General features: G+C 37.5%; 1 protein-coding gene across 6 annotated transcripts in view; it reads right to left on the bottom strand.

Annotated features, from left to right (window-relative positions):
• FRY (FRY microtubule binding protein) overlaps positions 1–18,230 on the bottom strand; it is a 586,038-nt gene that overhangs the window by 442,955 nt on the left and 124,853 nt on the right. For 2 of the 6 annotated variants that reach the window (XM_069080517.1, XM_069080511.1), the window contains exon 2: positions 16,584–16,756. Coding sequence is in view for 5 of the 6 variants with exons in the window: in XM_069080511.1 (XP_068936612.1) it covers positions 16,584–16,756 (173 nt within the window). In the remaining variant the exon portion in view is untranslated. Of the gene's footprint in view, positions 1–16,583; positions 17,630–18,230 lie in introns of those variants that run through there. The other 4 variants (XM_069080515.1, XM_069080510.1, XM_069080509.1 and 1 more) reach the window with 4 other exon arrangements.

Genomic DNA, 18,230 nt, shown 5'->3' with positions numbered 1-18,230 from the left:
GGTCTCCATGCCAATCACAATTTCCATAAGAAAAACATGCCAAGAATGAAAAAAATATCAATATTTACTGCTTTTAAATATAATGTTTAAAACAAGAGAATTTTTGTGACTTATTTTTGAAGTGAATAGTGTATTTTTAGGTTTGTTTTCAATTATAGCCTTGGCCTCAGTCTAATCTACAAAACTTTCCTCTTTGATCACAAATAGTAAGACATAATACAACTTTAAATAAATATGCTAATAATTACATAATAACACTAACCCACTCTTCACGTTTTCTTTTTAGAAGGGAATTGTTCCAACTTGTATCATGAGGAAGCCCTAAGAGTTAATGAATTAATAGACTCTCAGCTTTTAAAAATAAAATCCTAAAATAAATACAAGACAATATCACCTCTAGTAACTATTTCATATTGAATTTATAATGAATCTGAAAATTTTCTACTAATATTTAACATATGAACCTACACTAAGCCCTTTATTAGAATACTCTACATCAGAACCTTTAAACTTGTACTTCCAAGTAGCTAATTTAATAATTTCACAAGCTATTTAAATAAATAATTAAATGTAATAATAATGATGATGATAATAATACCTTATAGAGCTAGCTGTGTGATCTTGGGCAAGGTTCTTCCCCTCCTCTGGATGTCTCAAGGTCCCATATTTCCAATAAGCTGAAACCACCAATGCAGTAATGACTGTATGATCAAAAAGTGCCTTGCAGGTTGGAATTAATTTTTAACTCCTTTCTCTTGCTATAATAAAACAACGAGGAGTGGTTCATAGTGCCTATTTTCTACTTGACTCTCATGATTTCATATTTGTGTAGTTCTTGCTCCTCTCCAGCTAATAGAGAATAGTTAGATGGTTAAAAAACACTTAGAAGGGGGCAGCTAGGAAGTGCAGTGAATAGAGCACCATGGTGCCCTGTAGACAGGGGGACCTGAGTACAAATCTAACCTTAGACACTTGACACTTAACTAGCTGTGTGACTTTGGGCAAGTCACTTAACCCCAATTGCCCTGCCTTCCCGCCTCCAAAAATAAAAACAAACCACTTAGAAGGTGTAACAAGATAGAGTCCTGAGACTTGAAACATACCTTTACGCATATCATGTATAATGCAAAAGTATTATGCATAGTTTCAAGTCAGTAAGAAGAACTCACCTGTTGTTCTGCCCACTTTAATTTCTGATATTTTCTTTTCAGTCTTTGCAAAAGCCCTGAAGTCAATGGGGAAAGGGAAAATAAAAGGGTTGTGTGTGTGTGTATGTGTGCGTGTGTACGTGTGTGTGTGCACGTGAGCACACATTTAAGGAAAGGAAATAAACCCCTTTCATAACTCCAAACTCAATCTCTAGCTCCAACTCCATTGTTATTTTCATAGTTAAGATAAATTAAAAGAACCTTTCAGGGGAATAAAAACCCAAACATCCTCACCAAATATTATTTTCCTAATATGCCCTAAGCCAGAGCCTCTTCTGTCCCTTGAGTAGCAGTGTGACCAGGGATAGAACAACATTCCCCTCTTCCCACATAGGGAGGGTGCTTTGCAGTGATAGCATACCTATCCAAGGGAACACTTGACCTAAGTCAACTGCTGAACTTGCCTCTCTGGCATGATGAGACCTGGTTTCCTATCTGTAGATCATGTTCCTGGCCCATATCAACAAACTTTTCTCTGTAAAAACCACATCTGAATTCCTTGGAGTGGGATGTTCCTGGGAACTTGGCTGCCTTGTGGGAAGGCTTCATTTTACTCCAAGTTGTTGGCTATAACAAGAGATCATTTGGGACAGACCAGTGGTGTCAAAGTCAAATAGAAATGGGGTCACTAATTCATAATAAGAATCCCCAGGGACTGCCTATTGACTTAATTTTAAAAAGTAATGTTATCTATGTCTTATCGTATTTTTTATTAATTTTGCTATATATTTCCCAACTATGTAATGTGGTTCTTTTGTATTTTACATATACATTTTAGGATGCTTGTGAAAGAGACAATCATCCTCCCCATTTCTTCCCCACCCCTGGAAAATAAAATCAGGTATTTGCTTGTTGCCAATTAAAATAATTTCTATCATTACGAGAATGAATCAAAGTTAAGTATGCACTGTTCAGGAAATGGAGTCACATTTATTGAATGAAGTATTTCAGTCCATTGGAAATGGCCAGGTTCTAAAGTTTTAAAAGAATGCTGGCACAAAGTAAGCTAAAGACCAATTACATAAAAATGGAATGCTATAATTCATCCAAAACTGTAGACTATTGTCTTTCATGTTCATAATTATATTGTTTTGATTTGTGGTATCCTTATTAAGATAATTATCTTTTGGCAATATTTCTCCTTGAAACTGATGGTGTTTCATTTATTTTGGGTGAGGGTGACTCAACAACAAAAGAAAATACAGTTTATTTTGTTTTTTATGGTTTACTTGAGTTTTGAATAATGCAGTTTTGTCATAGCACTCAGAATTCTGTATGGTCCTAATTAATCCTTCTTCTCCACACAATGTTTACATATTTTATAATAATACATGTGTTATTATTATTATATTATTATGGCCTTACTCAGACGGACCTGAAAGTGTTTCTCATCCATCTAATTTATTCTAACTAGGTCCCTGTGGCAGTCATATCATTTTTTTCATGTTACAGTTGGGGAAGAGGATGCAAAGAGAGGTCAAATGGTTTTCCCAATGTTATCTGATAAGTCAAGACACAGAGAAGGGGTTAGAGTACTGGCTTCTGGCCAGGTATCCCAGACCTTTTCCCTATATCTGTGCTGTTTTCAGATGAGTTCTTGCCAAATCTGGCAACTTATGAACTGAATCAGTTGACTTCATAGTGACCTAAATACACCCTTGATCTAAAAAAGGAGACCATGGGTACAAGTCATGGTAGAGCATAAATCTTCACTACTATCAGTGAAAATAAATGAGTACATTCTGTACTAAAAGGGGATAGATTCATCATTATGTTCAACTGGCAAATAGCACAATGAATTTCAATTGAGTTTGAATAATAAAAACAATGATAATATTTTCTATTTGTATATACTTTAGTGTCTAGAAAGCACTTTCACAGACATTATCTCATTTGGTCTTCAAAATAACCTTGTGTAGCTAGTAGGGCAGTCATCATTATTCCCATTTTAGATATGAGAAAACAAAGATCAGAGAGTAAAACAAGTGACTGGTCCAAGGTCACCTAGCTAGCAAGAAGTGGCACAACCAGGACTCAAACCTAGTGATCCTAATGTCAAATCTGCTGTTCTTTTCACTTTACCAAACAGTATTATCTGTTCTCATGTGGACATGTCAGATTTTACCACACTAAATCCAAATGAAGGACAGCTAGATGGCTCAGTGGATAGAGTACCAGGCCTGGAGTCAGGAAGACTTCTCTACATGAGTTCAAATCTATTCTCAGAAGCTTATTAGTTGTGTGACCCTAGGCAAGTCACTTCATCCTGTTTGCCTCAGTTTCCTCATCTGTAAAATGAGCTGGAGCAGGAAATAGCAAGCCACTCCAGTATCTTTGACAAGAAAACCCCAAATGGGGTCATGAAGAGTCAGATACAACTCAAACGACTGAACAACAGGCTACATACTGTCTAGCATATTGGTTGACGAACTTTGCTCTTGAGAATAATTTTTTCTTCATAAAAAATAAAATGGCACAATGTCTAAAATTCTGGGCCTGGAGTCAGCAAGACCTGAGTTCCAAAAGGTCTCCGATCCTTATTAGCTGTGGGAGCCTGCACAAATCACTTGACCTCTGTCTGCGTCAGGTTCCTCAACTGTGCAAAGGGGATAAGCATTCATGTCCTAGAGTTGCTGTGAAGACCAAATGAAATAAAATTTGTAAAGTGCTTTCCCATAGTCCTTGGCACAAAGCAGGTCCTTAATTAATACTCTTTCCACCTTCATTCCCCTTTATGTTAGCAACAATATTGTTTTGCTAATGAAAAGGAAGATGTAGAGCATATTACTGTGGATTTGTACCTTCATATCCTATACACCATCTAGCACAGAGCCTCACACACATCCCATGAACTCCATAAGCACCTTGGTTGTATCAGTGTTATGGGTAATGTAATATTCTTCACCTATTTCATGTCACCTCTTTTGTCATTTTTATAAAAAAATACCAAGTTATTTAAAGAGCAGAGATCCTGCCCAGAAAAAAATTCAATTAACACACAAGCGCATATGTGTACACACATACCTAGAGCTCCATCAGTATTGATTACACTATTAAGGGGACTTTAGCTCCTCATTAACTATCAGGGTGAGGCCAAAGTATGGCTGCTGTTCCCCAGATGAGGCTCTGTCTCAAGGCAATCTGATCTAAGGAGAAATGGGACCTCACCATGCATACTGTGAGACTCATACTACATGGACTCTTCGGTGCTCCAGGCTAAAGGCAGACAGCACTTCTTGTTCATTTGGGCAAAGGAACACCTTTGACTAGCAGAGTGAGAGGATTAACTCCTACCATGCTCAGGATGGCTTAAAAGGCTTTAAAGGGTGTTAAGTGGAAAAACACGTCAGTAGTCCTGTTACAAGAGTTCTTGTGCTTTTTTTATCTTGAAATGACTAGAAATTTACTTTCAGCTTAGCATTTATTTTTAAAGCAAACGAATGCTTTTCTTAGTCATATGTATATGATTAACTATTAAAAGGAAGTGTTTTTTAATTTAGATATTTTTCCTGAGGCAATGGGTTTGGAATACTGTCATTCAAGACTAGTAAGTAAATATATAAATTATTAGTTCTCCCTCCATGATTACCCCCTCCCCCCCATTGAAAAAGTTGCATCATTTACCCAAGCAGCTGGATGGAAATGCTTCAAAAACACCATTGAAGTTTACTAACTAAATAGGTTAATTAACTGGTTAAAATAAAACCCTTTAACATTTATAAAGTCTAGAGGAAAATGCATAATTAAAGCATTTGCATAATGATGAACTGAACTATTTAAAGGGGGAAGAGGAATTGGGAAAGCCCCAAATTTAAAAAAAAAATTGGATCTAAAATGAGAATGAACAGATTTTAGAATGGGCATGTTTAGGTTATTTTTTTCTCTTTATTCATAAACTAAGACCTGAATTCATGACCTTGTGTTTTCTAAGTGTGAGAGGAATAAAGCTAATAACTGAAGCAGTTATAAATCTAATGTTTCCTACTCCAGTTAGAAACTCCATCAGCTGCTCTGACAAAATTAATAAAGCCCAAAGAGATATTTATCAGTTGGGGAATGGCTAAAAAAGTGTGGCACATAAATATTTTAGGATTATCACTGCACTAGAAGAAAGAATGAAAATGAAAAATTGAGAGAAGCAGTAGATTCATATGAATGGATGTAAAGTGAAATAAGCAGAACTAAGAAAACAATATACACAACGTCTTCCAAAAAGGCACTGGAGAGAACAATGAAAACTCAAAGCTGATACTGTATATTTATAATGGCCAAGAACTTGGCCTTGAAGAGAAAAGAAAATGCATGTCCCTTCCCTGCAGAGGTGGAAAACATGGGTGTTCTACTGCCAGACTCAGCTACCGCCAGTTAAGTTTTACTAAGCTGATTTTTTTCTTATTAGTTTGTATTTTTTTTGTTACAAAAGATATCCCTCTCGATAGGAAAAAAAAGTAGAGATATATTTGAAAGTGATGGTAATATAAAATAAAAAGACAGGAATATTTTTTAAGAAAAAAAAAAGAATTCTAGGAAAGAAGAAAAATTCTCCTTTAAGCCATGCAAACAGTTTTAAAAGAGCTTTTGTGCTAAAGAATAACAGTCCTAAGAATTTTAGGTTTTATTATTTTACATAAATGATCATGAAAAAGCTAATAATATCATAATTTTCTCTTATAAAAAGCACATGCACAATAGTCTAATGCGTTTACTTAAGAAACTCAGGCAAATTTTATTTCATCAAATCTCCTAAATCATTTAACAATCACTACAAATATCTTTCCAAATATGAACCTAAAGATGAGAAATGAATTTTAAAAGTGTTTCCTTAAAACTCAAAACCCCCTAATATTAACATGCAATAAGTTCTTTTCTTTTTTTTTCTAATCTGCAAGTAGTAAGTCATTTTTTACAATATTACATTCAGGAAGGACAGCCAGATGGTACAGTGGATAGAGCATTGAGCCTGAAGTCAGAAAGACTCATCGTCATGAGTTCAAATCCTACCTCAGCCACTTTCTAGATCTGTAACCTTGGGCAAGTCATGAAATGGAAAACCACTCTAGTATCTGCCAAGAAAACCCCAAATGGGGTTACAAAGAGTCAGACATGACTAAACAACAACAACATTCAAGAAGGCATATCTTATTTTGAATAGATCATAAGGGAACAGGAATTGTGTCTTCTTTCACCTGTGATATACCAAATGCCTATGTAGTGCCTTGCACATACGAAGTACTTAAATAAATGTTTGTTTAATTGAATTCAAGTTGTTTTAGAACATGCCTGGAATGTTCTCCCCCCTCATCTCTGCATCCCGGCTTCCCTAGCTTCCTTTAAATCCTATCTAAAATCTTACCTTTAAAAAACACCTTTCTAATCCCCCTAAATTCTAGTACCTTTTATCTCCAATTTATCTTGTTCATACCTTGTTTGTTCTCAGTTTTCATGTTGTCACCCACATCAGACTGTGAGCTACTGGAGAGCAGGGACAGTGTTTTTCACCTTTCTTTGTATACCTAGCTCTTAGTATAGCGTTTTTGTTGTCGTTCAGTCGTTTTTCATTCATGTCTGAGCCTTTGTGACCCCATTTGGGGTTTTCTTGGCAGAAATACTGGAATGGTTTGCCATTTCCTTCTCCAGCTCATTTTATAGATGTGAAAACTGAGGCAAACAAAATTAAGTAACTTGTCCAGGGTCACACAGCTAGTAAGTGGCTGAGGTCAGATTTGAACTCAGGAAGATGAGTCTTCCTGACTCCAGCCCTGGTGCTCTATCTACTTTACTACATTAGGTGCCCCCTAGCATAGCATAGGTGCTTAATGAATGTAATAAATTTTTACTGAAATTTTAACTTTTCCTCCCCACCTCGCACCAAAATTTCAATACAAAGCAAAAAAGTTTTGTTTTTTTTTAAATAAAGATTCACTAGTGTGTTTGACTTGGAAGGTTTTTTTCTCCTATGAATTGAAAAGTGACAATATGGTAGATACAATGTTGGACTTGGAGTCAGAAAGATCTGGGTCCAGAAGCAGCCTCTGATACTTACTAGCTATGTGTGATCATGGAAAAGCCACTTTTCCTCTCTGAGCCTTTCATCATCTGTAAAACATGGATAATACACCTGTAGTCCCTAGCTCCCAGGATTGTTGTAAGGTTCTAATAAGACAATATCAGCTTAACAATATATAAATGTCAGAGATTATTATTAGTTTTTGGTCCTAGTAGGTCAATTATTGAAAGCATGAAAGCCCCAAAGCTATAATTCAGCTAAGTGAACAGCACAGCACATTATGTAGAGACATTGGCACAACTAGTAAGAGATTATACTGAAAATACAATCTTTGACAGGTTTTCATCTAAGTGGTAATTAGTAATAATCACGGTTAGCATTTACATATGACTTTAAAGTTTGCAAAATACTTTACAAATATCTCATTTGATCCTCATAACAACCCTGGGAACTAGATGCTATTCTTATCCCCATTTTATATATGAGAAAAATGAGGCAGGCAGACATGCCAGGATAACACAGCTAGTTAAGTGTCTGAGGCTGGATCTGAACTCAGGATTTCCTGATTCCAGGTCCATCACTCTATCCAAATACTCAGCCTAGCTACAATGAAATCTTTGGAAGTTTAGTGCCTCATTTAAATCCAATTCATTTGCAAGTTAAGACATCACTTTTGTGATGTCCTTGGTCCTCTTCAAAGGGACAAACATCAACAACAACATCAAAAGCTAGTGGGCATCTTCGGAACATAAATACCCTGGATCTGTTGGCTAGTGTCATTCAGAAATTCTGATGGCAAAAGGAGAGGATCTCTTATTGGGTTAGGAAGATTTTACTCACCAGCCCACACAGACTTAGTATAAAACTAAGACAGAACAGAAGAACGAAAATCTCTCAAAAAGAAAAGCACCAAGCACAGATTCAAACTTATTAGGGGATAAGTATGATAATGATCTTGGAGAAAGCCCGGGTTCAAGCATTCTCATTGGAGAATTCTGCCTCTCAGGTGCCTCATCCACTGCCTGCTGTGGAATATTCTGCTCAGGGCTTTCTAGGTTAACAGGTATGTGATCAAGGTTACTGCATGGAGTTTGGGGAAGGAGAGGATGAATACATAGACTTGCACCTTGCCTAGTCAGCTTAGTCAGTGCTGTTAGTCTCTCTGTTTCGGGAGCACTAAAGTTACAATTTAATAACATGGAGATCACAGGAAACTCTTAAAAATATATTCTTCTGAAGGCCCTGAATGAACCGAATGAATGTTCACTTCTCTTGAAAGTATTACTAACGTGTAAACTCACTCATTTGAACTCTCCCCGTGTGGAGTTCTTGGACAGCTAACTGGTGAAGTAGACAGAGTGTAGACCTGGAATCAGGAAGACTCTTTTTCCAGAGTTCAAATCTAACCTCAGACACTTGCTGGGTTTGTGACCCTGGACAAGTGACTTAACACCTGTTTGCCTCAGTTTCTCATCTGTAAAATGAAGGAAATGGCAAACCACTCCAGGATCTTTGCCGAGAAAAACCCAAATGGGATCACATGACTGAACAACAGGATGGAATTCTTAGGATGATTGAGATGTGCAGCAGGAAACATAATACTTGAGGAGACATCTATTGAAAGAATTTCTTTCAATGTATCCCAAATAAATAATTAGAAAAATATTACGACAGATTACACCATGTTCAAGTCCTTCTTGACAACTGAGCTACCTGGATAAAGTAAGGCCTGGTCCAGCTAAAGGGTGTCCCAGAAGTCTTAGTGTAGCTCCAAGGATGAATATAGCCTGAAAGTACACTAAGACTTTTAGGACAACTGTATATGTTGTTCAAATTGCTAAATGAAAATGAACACAGAGAAGACAAAACTCTTATCTCAATACACTTTCAAAACTTGTTGGAATTGAAGAAAATTAAATTTACCACTTAATAACATCCTGCTTCACAGACTGTGGATCTGAATTGTGGATTTGGGGAAACAAAAATTTGAGCTTACATTTCAACATGTGAACACAAGCTGGCAATATATAATTCAGTCAGGATTCATCATTTTTCCTGGTAGTGAGCATTTCCTGTAAGATTTCTCCCCAAAATAAGCAACACAGAAGTATATGGAGTAACCTCTTTCCACTCAGCAGCTGGTCTCTAACTTTCCACAAACAGATTCCTGTAAAAACAAGCTGATTAAACACACCAGCCTGTTTGCTTAAGGGTGTTGAATGGACAACTCATTACACCTGGGGACAGAGTCCCATTTACTTCCAGGTGCAATCTATGAAGTTCTCTGTGGTTTGGAATCTGAGGACCCTGATTCAGATTCTGCTTCTGTTGGGTATGATCTTTGAGACCTTGGGCAAGTCACTTTACCTTCTTGAGACTCAGGTGTGGGACTGGATGACTTCTGAGGTCTCTTCTCTAACTCTATGATATTATAATAACAGCTCTCCCCTGAGTCCCAAACTCTGCCTTCCTTAGATAAACTGAGCCCTGTAGCAATGCTTTAACTACAGGTAGTGCTTTTGCTAATGACAGATGGAGCTCACCCTGGAGCAGCAACTAGGGTGTATTCTCAGTAAAGAGGCGCCATCTCTTGATTTCTTATCCTTGTGTCCTCTGAGACACTTATTATTCTCACAAGAAACACACTAATACTTAGTTTTTAAGGTTTTTCCATAAATCTTCCAGGGGCACATCATTAGTTTTTTAGTTATTTTGTCTGTACATGCATATATATCCACGCCACCCCTTGACAGATATATTGGTTAAAATAGTAACTAAATGAATATTAAATTAGTAAATGTTTGACCCAGAGTGTTCTTCCTCCTCAGCCCCCAATGTCAGTGGAATAAAGGGTTCCAGGGGAACACAGAGCATGGAAAAACACCTCTTCCTCCATGTAAAGTTCATATTGGGGGGGAAAGGTCAGGTTCAGCCCTACCCTTCCCTTTGACCAGCCTGCACTTGCCAGTGGTTTCCTTCCTGATGTTAGAACCAGCCTTCTTAACAAACAAGGCCATGCCAATAACCTGGAGTGATCTCAGCAGCCAAACCCACATACTCCATATACAAATTCAGTATTTTCCCCTTTAAATCAATGAAAAACTATGTGATTTGTTTCTATTAGGAACAAATATCTTTTCCTTCCCTTACTGCCCATGGATAGAGTGAGACCTAAGAAAGTGCTTCAGCTACTTACATTCAATCAATCAGAAAACATTTAATATAAAGCAACTTCTAAGGAGAAATAAAGGAAAATAAAACTGGTGTTTCTCTGAAGTAGCATATTATCTAGTTGAGGAAAAGAAGGATATACATTAAAAAGTAATTAAGACTAACGGGTAATATGTAAATGCCAGAAGAATTGTATATGGTGGTGGAGGTGCTATTATAAGAATTCAGAGAATGGAGGAGAAAACTTTCAGGTTTGAAGTGGTTATGAAAAAAGTAAGAAGTGTTCTGGGCCTTGAAATTACAATGAGGGTTCAAAGCAAAAGGATAGAGATAGAGAAAAACTGATGAATTCTTTCAGACTGATGAATGAAGCTTTGAAAGTAATTATGCAAAATGTGTGATCTAAACAGTGAATATGAGAGGCTGGTTTGCATGGGGGTGGGGCATAGTAGTTTTATGAAGGGGAATAGTTGGAGATAAGTCTGGAAAGGTAAAAGGGAGCAAAATGTATCCGTATCCTAAGAAGCAGTGTGACATAGAGTATAGAATCAAGAAGACATGAATTCAAATGTGGCCTCTGCTACTTACTAGTTATGCGACAATGGACAAGTCACTTGTTTTCCTCATTTGCAAAATAAGAAAAATAATACTAGTCCTTTCTACCTTCCTCATAGGGTTGCTGTGAAACTCAAATGGAATAATGTACATGAAACACTCTGAAAGTACTATCATGTGAATGTTTTTTTATTGATAGTAATAGAAAAATGACTTTGTTCAATAGAGTTCAGACAGAAATGGTTCTGGGACAAGCTAATGTTCTATTTAACATTAATGTTTATTGTTATTAACTCACTGTAAGCATCTTTTTTATGGAATTCAGATAGAAACAGTCTTGGAACAAGTAACTACCCTATTATTTTTTCATATTTCATAATCTTCTACAGACTATGGAGCACTACTTTTTGAAGTTTAATAAAAACATTAGGCTGTAAACTCATCCTCTGTAGGCTAACTGAAAACATGATCCAGTAGTGGATAGGATGAGAGGAGGGATGACATGTCCCTCATTCCATTCCCACTTTATTTTGATTTCTGATGGGGTTCTTCTGTTTTGAAAACTTTTCATTCCATGTCATATGAAGGCTGTAAGTATTTGTTATGGCAACATCTATTAAAAACGTTGTTTTTAAGTTTTCATGGATCATTGTTAGCTAAAAAGCATTTATCAAGAGTTTCCTAAGTGCTAGGCCCTGTGCCAAGTTCTTGGGATACAAAGAAAGGCAGCAATAATCATTGCCTTCAAGGAATTGAATTCTAATTTATACAAATTGCAAAAAGCCAGATACAATGCAGCACAGAGTAGACAGAAATAATGTTGGAGGGGAAGGAACTAGCATGTAGGCTACAGCAGCGAAAACCTTCTGCAACAGGTCAGATTTTAGCTCAGTCTTGAAGAAAGCCAGGAAAACTAAGAGGAAGAGGTGATGAAGAAGAGTGTTGGGGCACTTAGGTGGCGCAGTGAATAGAGCACTGGCCCTGAAGTCAGGAGGACCTGAGTTCAAATCCAACTTCAGACACTTAACATTTACTAGCTGTGTGACCTTGGGCAACTCACTTAACCCCAACTGCCCTGCCTTCCCCCTCCAAAAAGACAAAAAAAGTAGAATATTAATGAGCAATTGCAAGAGCTAATTAAAAGGCACAGAGATAGGAGATGGAATGACATGTGTGAGAAATTGCAAGTACACCAGGGTTGCTATGCTAGAGTGTAGTGTGTAGAAAGAAATATAAGTATAAGAAGAGTAGAATGGAGGAAGTGCCCAAATTAGGACAATGGGGTGGCATGGTGGATAAAGCTCTAAGCTTAGAGTCAGGAACTCCTGAGTTCAAATATGGCCTCAGACACATATAAGATCACACACATATGTGTGACCCTGGGCAAGTCAATTGACCCTGTTTGCCTAAGTTTCCTCATCTGTAAAATGAACTCTAGAAGGAATTGGCAAACTATTCCAACATCTTCGCCAAGAAAACCCCAAATGGTGTCACAAACAGTTGGGCATGACTGAAACATCTGAACAACAAAATCTGAGTTATGAAGACATTAAAATGTTAAACAGGAAACCATATATTTGATCTTGGAAGTAATAGGTAGCCACTAGAATTTATTGAAAAGGGGAGAGACCTAGACAGACCTACCCTTTAGGAAAATCACTTCAGCAGTTGGTTGGAGGATGGATTGAATGGGGGGAGAGGGCCTTGAAGCAGAGAGACCATTTTGAAGGCTTTTTGAATAGTCCAAGTGAAAGATGATGAGGGCATGAACTAAGATAGTGGCTGTGTGAGCAGGGAGAGGGAGTTGGGAAAGGAGAAATGAGAAGATTTGACAATGGAATAGGTATGTGGGGTGAGTGATAGTTAACAAAGAAACTGAATTGACAATTAAACTGAGTTAATAATGAAACAAGAGTTAACAATGAAACTTATGGGGCCCCAGGTGACTAGGATAGTAACATCTTCAACGATAACAGGGAAGTTTGGAAGAGGAGAGCATTTTCTGGGAAAGACAATGAGTTCTGTTTTGAGTACGTGGAGTTTGAGATGCCTATGGGACATCTAGTTTAAAATGCTCCAAAGGCAGTTGGGCATATGAGGCTGTAGCTCTGGATCTGGTAATCACCAGCAGAGATGATATTAAACTCATGGGAACTGATGAGATCACCAAATGAGATAGTCCAGAGGCCAAAGAGAAGAGAGCTCAGACAGAATTCTATGATAAAGGCCTGATTCTTGTACGATTTATGGCTTAAATTCTCTAGGATATTTTGAAGTCTGTATTTGCAGCACAAGGATTTGTCTCCTGTGAATCAATGAAAGATTGCACACTTGTGATGTCTAACTGAAGTCCTCAGCTCAAGCCTTTCAAGGTTTATCCTGATTATTTCAACCTCATCTTTTTGGATGGTGTTTAGACAGACATGGTCCTGGGACAAGTTGCTATCATGCTCTTATTCTGTTATATACAATGTTTTTTGAACACTTGCACAGGTGGATAAAATTAATGTTTTTTTTATAATTGAATGTAAGTGTTAAGATGTAAGATCATCTGGGTGGCCAGGTAGCGTAGTGAGTAAGAGCGCCTGCCCCAGAGTCAAGATGACCTGGGATCGAATCCGAGCTTAGACACTTAGCACCCACCCTTAGTGGTAACCTAACTGTACCTGGCCGTGTAACCTTGAGCAAGTCACTTAACCCCAATTGCTTTAAAAAAAAAGATGTAAGAGCATCCTATGTAGACTCACTGAAAGCACCCTTAGTACAAGTCTAGTACCAGACAGGAGAAAAGGGATGATATATGTGTGTGTGTGTGTGTGTATGTGTGTGTGTGTGTATATATATATACATATATATATATATGTATATATATATATACACACCACCCTCCATCATATCATCATCATCATCATCCAGCTGGGTGGCACAGTGGATAGAGTGCTGGGCCTGGAGTCAGGAAAACTCCTTGTCTTGAGTTCAAATCTGACCTCAGATACTAAGTCAGTAACCTTGGGCAAGTCACTTAACCCTGTTTGCCTTAGTTTCATCTCCTTGAAAAGGAAATGGTAAACCACTCCAGTATTGTTGACAAGAAAACTTCAAATTGGGCCACAAAGAATCAGACATGACTAAAAAACTGACCAAATTACGGCAGTGTCTATTAGCAATTGTTAAGTGCTAATTTCCACACTTTTTTTTTAGGACAGCTAGGTAGCCCAGTAGATAGAATCATTAAGGCCTATATTCCTGAGTTCAAATCTGACCTCAGATACTTATTAGTTGTGTGAACTGGGCAAGTCATTTAACCTTGTTTGTTTCAGTTTCCTCATCTGTAAAATGAGCTGAAGAAGGAAATGACAAACTACCCTAGTATCTTTGCCAAGAAAACCCCAAATGGGGTCATGAAGAGTTGGACATGACTGAAATGACTGAATAACAACATCATCATCATCATCATCATCATCATCACTACTCTGGTAATTATTTATATTCCCAATAAATGGTAGTACCTAATAATAATCCAGAGTGGGGTATTATTTGGAAAGAACTTGAAAATATCAGGGCCACATGATTCCGTGAAAGTTGACGGAGAGTGACCGTGGTCCCTCATCATCCTTAGTCAAATTCTCACCCTGGTAACTACTTGGTTTATCTTCATACTTGAAAAGAGAATAAATCAAATGGAACCCAAAGGAAGGAAAGAGCTGCCACCAGATATCTAGATCTAGAGTGTTCAGAATAAAAGCTGGTCCACCCACCAGAAACCCTTTATTCTGGCCTCTCATTAGAAAGATTGGACAGGTGTCAACATCAAAGTAAGAGTGTACATCTCACTTCATGCAGAACGTTTAAATGTTCTGGCAACATTTACAAGGCACTAGAGTACCCAGTGCATCCAATTTGGAAGGCAGTGCAACCTGAGTGAAACTAATTATAATGTTAGCCTAGGATCTGGGGTAAGATAAACTGGGCAGGATCAGAGTGAAGAGATAGGCTAAGTAGGTGGTCTTCTTCCAGGTTAAGCCACTTTACTTAGAAGTACTGAAATATATGGTCCCAAAGTAAGAACAGTAGAAATAGTGAAAGAAGGGCTAGGATCTTGTCCTAGGATAATATTTAGGAAGAAGATCATGGTAGCTCGAAAGAAGGAATTGCTTCAGATTACAGAAAAGAATTGAGCTGGGAGTGGGGGGAGGTGTAAAGTGGGAAGTAAGATATATGCACTTGGTAAAGGAAAACAGAAGGGAGAAAGCTAGGGAAAAATAAAAGTCAGGAATAACATTGGTGAGAAGTTGATAAGGATAGATGCAAAAGGAATCTTCACAAGAAAAGTTGTTTTATTCCAAAACAGTTTAATAGAAACAATAATAAAACAGAGAAAAGCTTTCTTAAAAAAATCCCAAGTGGATAAATTGAATAAAGTGGAGAAAAAGAAGGAAGTTTCTAGATTTCTTTGTAAGTTTAAATGAAAATAACTCAAAAGAAAATACTTGGGAACATTTCCCTGGGACTCATTTCAAGGTTTTTGCTCATTGCAGAAGAGTTTTACACCTGTAACTCATCTCAAACCTAAGAACAAACCTTCTTGAACAGAAATCCTTTAAAATGTCTATTTTCTGGAGTGTGATCTTAAGCCCTTGCTCCACTTCTACGTGACCTCACAAAGCAGCCTAAAGAGCATCTGACTTCAGCAAGTCAACTGTCATTATCACTGAAAACTTCCTCGATTTTTTCTTTACTTTTCAATAGTTTCATATTATCAGAAAGCCCTTGCAGCTGGATCTAACCAAAAAGATTACTCAGAAAGTCACCTCTAGTTTTTTGTTACTAGAAATCCCTGCATAAGAATTACTTCAAATTCTCTCCATAGTTAAAATCATTCAATTCAAAGATCAATTATCTTAATAAGTCACAGTTTGTAGCCCCAAGTGTCTTCTTGTTTTAAGAATTTGTCTTACATATAATACCTATAAATCATGTACATACATGCACCTTTTGAAGTAAATGCCAGTTTAGCCTGTGAGCAAAACTAAAAATTCAACATTCTCTTGTACATTACTAAATTTCACCATCTAAATTGTTCAACTGAATCCTACTACAAATATTTTCAGGCTCCAATGCAGTACAGGAATTCAAAGCATGCATCTGAGTATTTAATGGTGTTAATTTCTGGCTGCACATAAACATCAGTTTCATTTAACAAGTCAGTATCTTAGGAAAGTAAAGCAAATAAGTCCCAGTGAGAAGCAGCAAGCTGGGTCCTTCAGAACTGCAAGAAAAACAGTCGGGTGACTGATGCCTGGCTATTTGGAAATGTACCTGAAGTACATTAAGTTCTGTGTTTAAGTGCGCTTATTTCTTAAATATTAGAACCACAGACCAAATCACAGATTCTTCACCTATTTTTTTGCATATAAAAGAAAATGTATGGGGAAAAAATCCCCAACAATAAGATCATATTCTCTCAAATGCAGATTTGTTTAGATTTTTTTAATTTAAACATGTCTGTTTTGCTTTTCAACTACAAAGCTCAGTTATGCCTGGAGCAAATTTTGAATTGAAAGCACAACCAATGAAAAAAAAGGTTGTTTTTTTTTTTAAAACTAGCAGGCACTTGATAAGAAAAACAGAATTTACTTTACCTGGAAATATAGAAGGCCTTTTCTTAGGACGCCTCAGGTGAACAGGGTCCAAATTCTTAATGTTTCTTTGAAGTCTTCCTCGAATGTCATTTCCTATGAGCAACTCTGGCGGCAGGCTACTCCGTCTTGAAGATTTATGATCATTCTGAGATGCGTTTAGTTTGTTCTTCGTCCTGGAATATAAATTACTGTCATCAACTGCCATTGTACATGGGTAAGTCCTCAGCAGCCTGAGTCTGAGAAGCCAATAGCAGCCGCAGCCATCCCAAGCTCTGACGTTCTCATGCTTTACCAAACACTTGTTTGGTAAGTTTAGCAAGTTGATAGGCGTGGGCTAGACAGGTGTAGAATTACTAAGTAGCCCCTCCTTTCCAACAGCTAATAGCACAGGGGAGGAGATGCATGAAAATCATTAGGTTGAAAACAGTTTTCAAAAACGTTGGAAATTTGAACAAGTGGAAAGTCCCAGCAGCCCATGATGTAAGGGTCCTTATTTGTAACTTCTTAGATTCTCTGTTGCAAGGAGGTCTGGTACTTAAGAAATGCCTCTTCAGTATGCATGTCTAACTTTCTCTTTTTAAAATTGTTATTATGATTTCCCCAAGCAGCCTCATCTGAACAATGTTTGCTGTAGAAGTTCTAATATCTTTGTCGTTTCAAAATATATACACACATTTCATGATTTGTGGGCATGATCAGAACAAACTTCTGTGCTTACTAAATTTCTTATCTAACCAATAATAAATAAGAAGTCTTGCAAAACGAGATGTGAGAAGACCTGAACAGCATAATAATTTCCTGTAAACAATCTTATCGTCTGCATATGTAAAGGCTGGAGCACACCAGCAAATACTACACAATTCTTCCTACTTCCTAAATTAGCTTTATAAGGAAGGGAGCTGCTTTGAAAAGCATCTGGCATTCGGGTCAGGAATCCAGGAAACAAGTGTTAATTCCAGAAGTGATGACAGCTTCTATGTTCTAAGGAGCTGGTGACTAAAATTTTACTGTCCTCAGGAGGGGTGGGGTTCCTCCCCATTTCTAATTTTTGGGGTCAATGGGTCAATTGCCTCAGGAAAAGGGGGCATTTACTATGTGCAGTTTGCCGTTTGTGCCAATTCTTCCCTTCTTCTTTCCATATTTTGTCTGTCTCATTATTCCCACTCCTCCCCTACCTACGCATGTAGAACTCTTCTGTACAATTCTGCCTGGCTGACTGTACACAATTCCTATTCTTGTGCTTTCCTAGGGATCCCCAAGGCTAGATCAGACAGCACACACCTCATGTCTATTAGCACTGTGTGTCAGACTTTAGCCCTGCCTCTTCTCTTCCTATTGCCTGGCATGGGTAATTAGAGGCAGAAAGAAGGCAGGTCATACAAAATATCCACTCACGACTAAGAACAAATGGAAGTGGTTGCTCTCCCCTAAGGAAAAATAAATTCACTTTTTATTCTCAATCTTCTCTTTCTCTGGGTGTACTTTTAATGACACAGACAGTACAGAATAGGTCTGAGCTTACACCCATTTAAAGTGGGTGCCAGTCTACTGAAAATGTGTATAGTCAGAATGACTGGCTTTTAAAATAGAAATTCAAGGGACCATTCAAAATCACTGAGTTGCTGAACAACTGCTGGGTTACTTAGG

Source organism: Petaurus breviceps, unplaced genomic scaffold (genome assembly GCF_028583685.1).
Source record: "Petaurus breviceps papuanus isolate PSGF00001 unplaced genomic scaffold, PetGlider_PUasm1.0 91133, whole genome shotgun sequence".
Classification (NCBI taxonomy): Eukaryota; Metazoa; Chordata; class Mammalia; order Diprotodontia; family Petauridae; genus Petaurus; species Petaurus breviceps.
The sequence above is the reverse complement of the archived record's forward strand: the minus strand, read 5'-3'. Positions and strand labels throughout refer to the sequence as shown.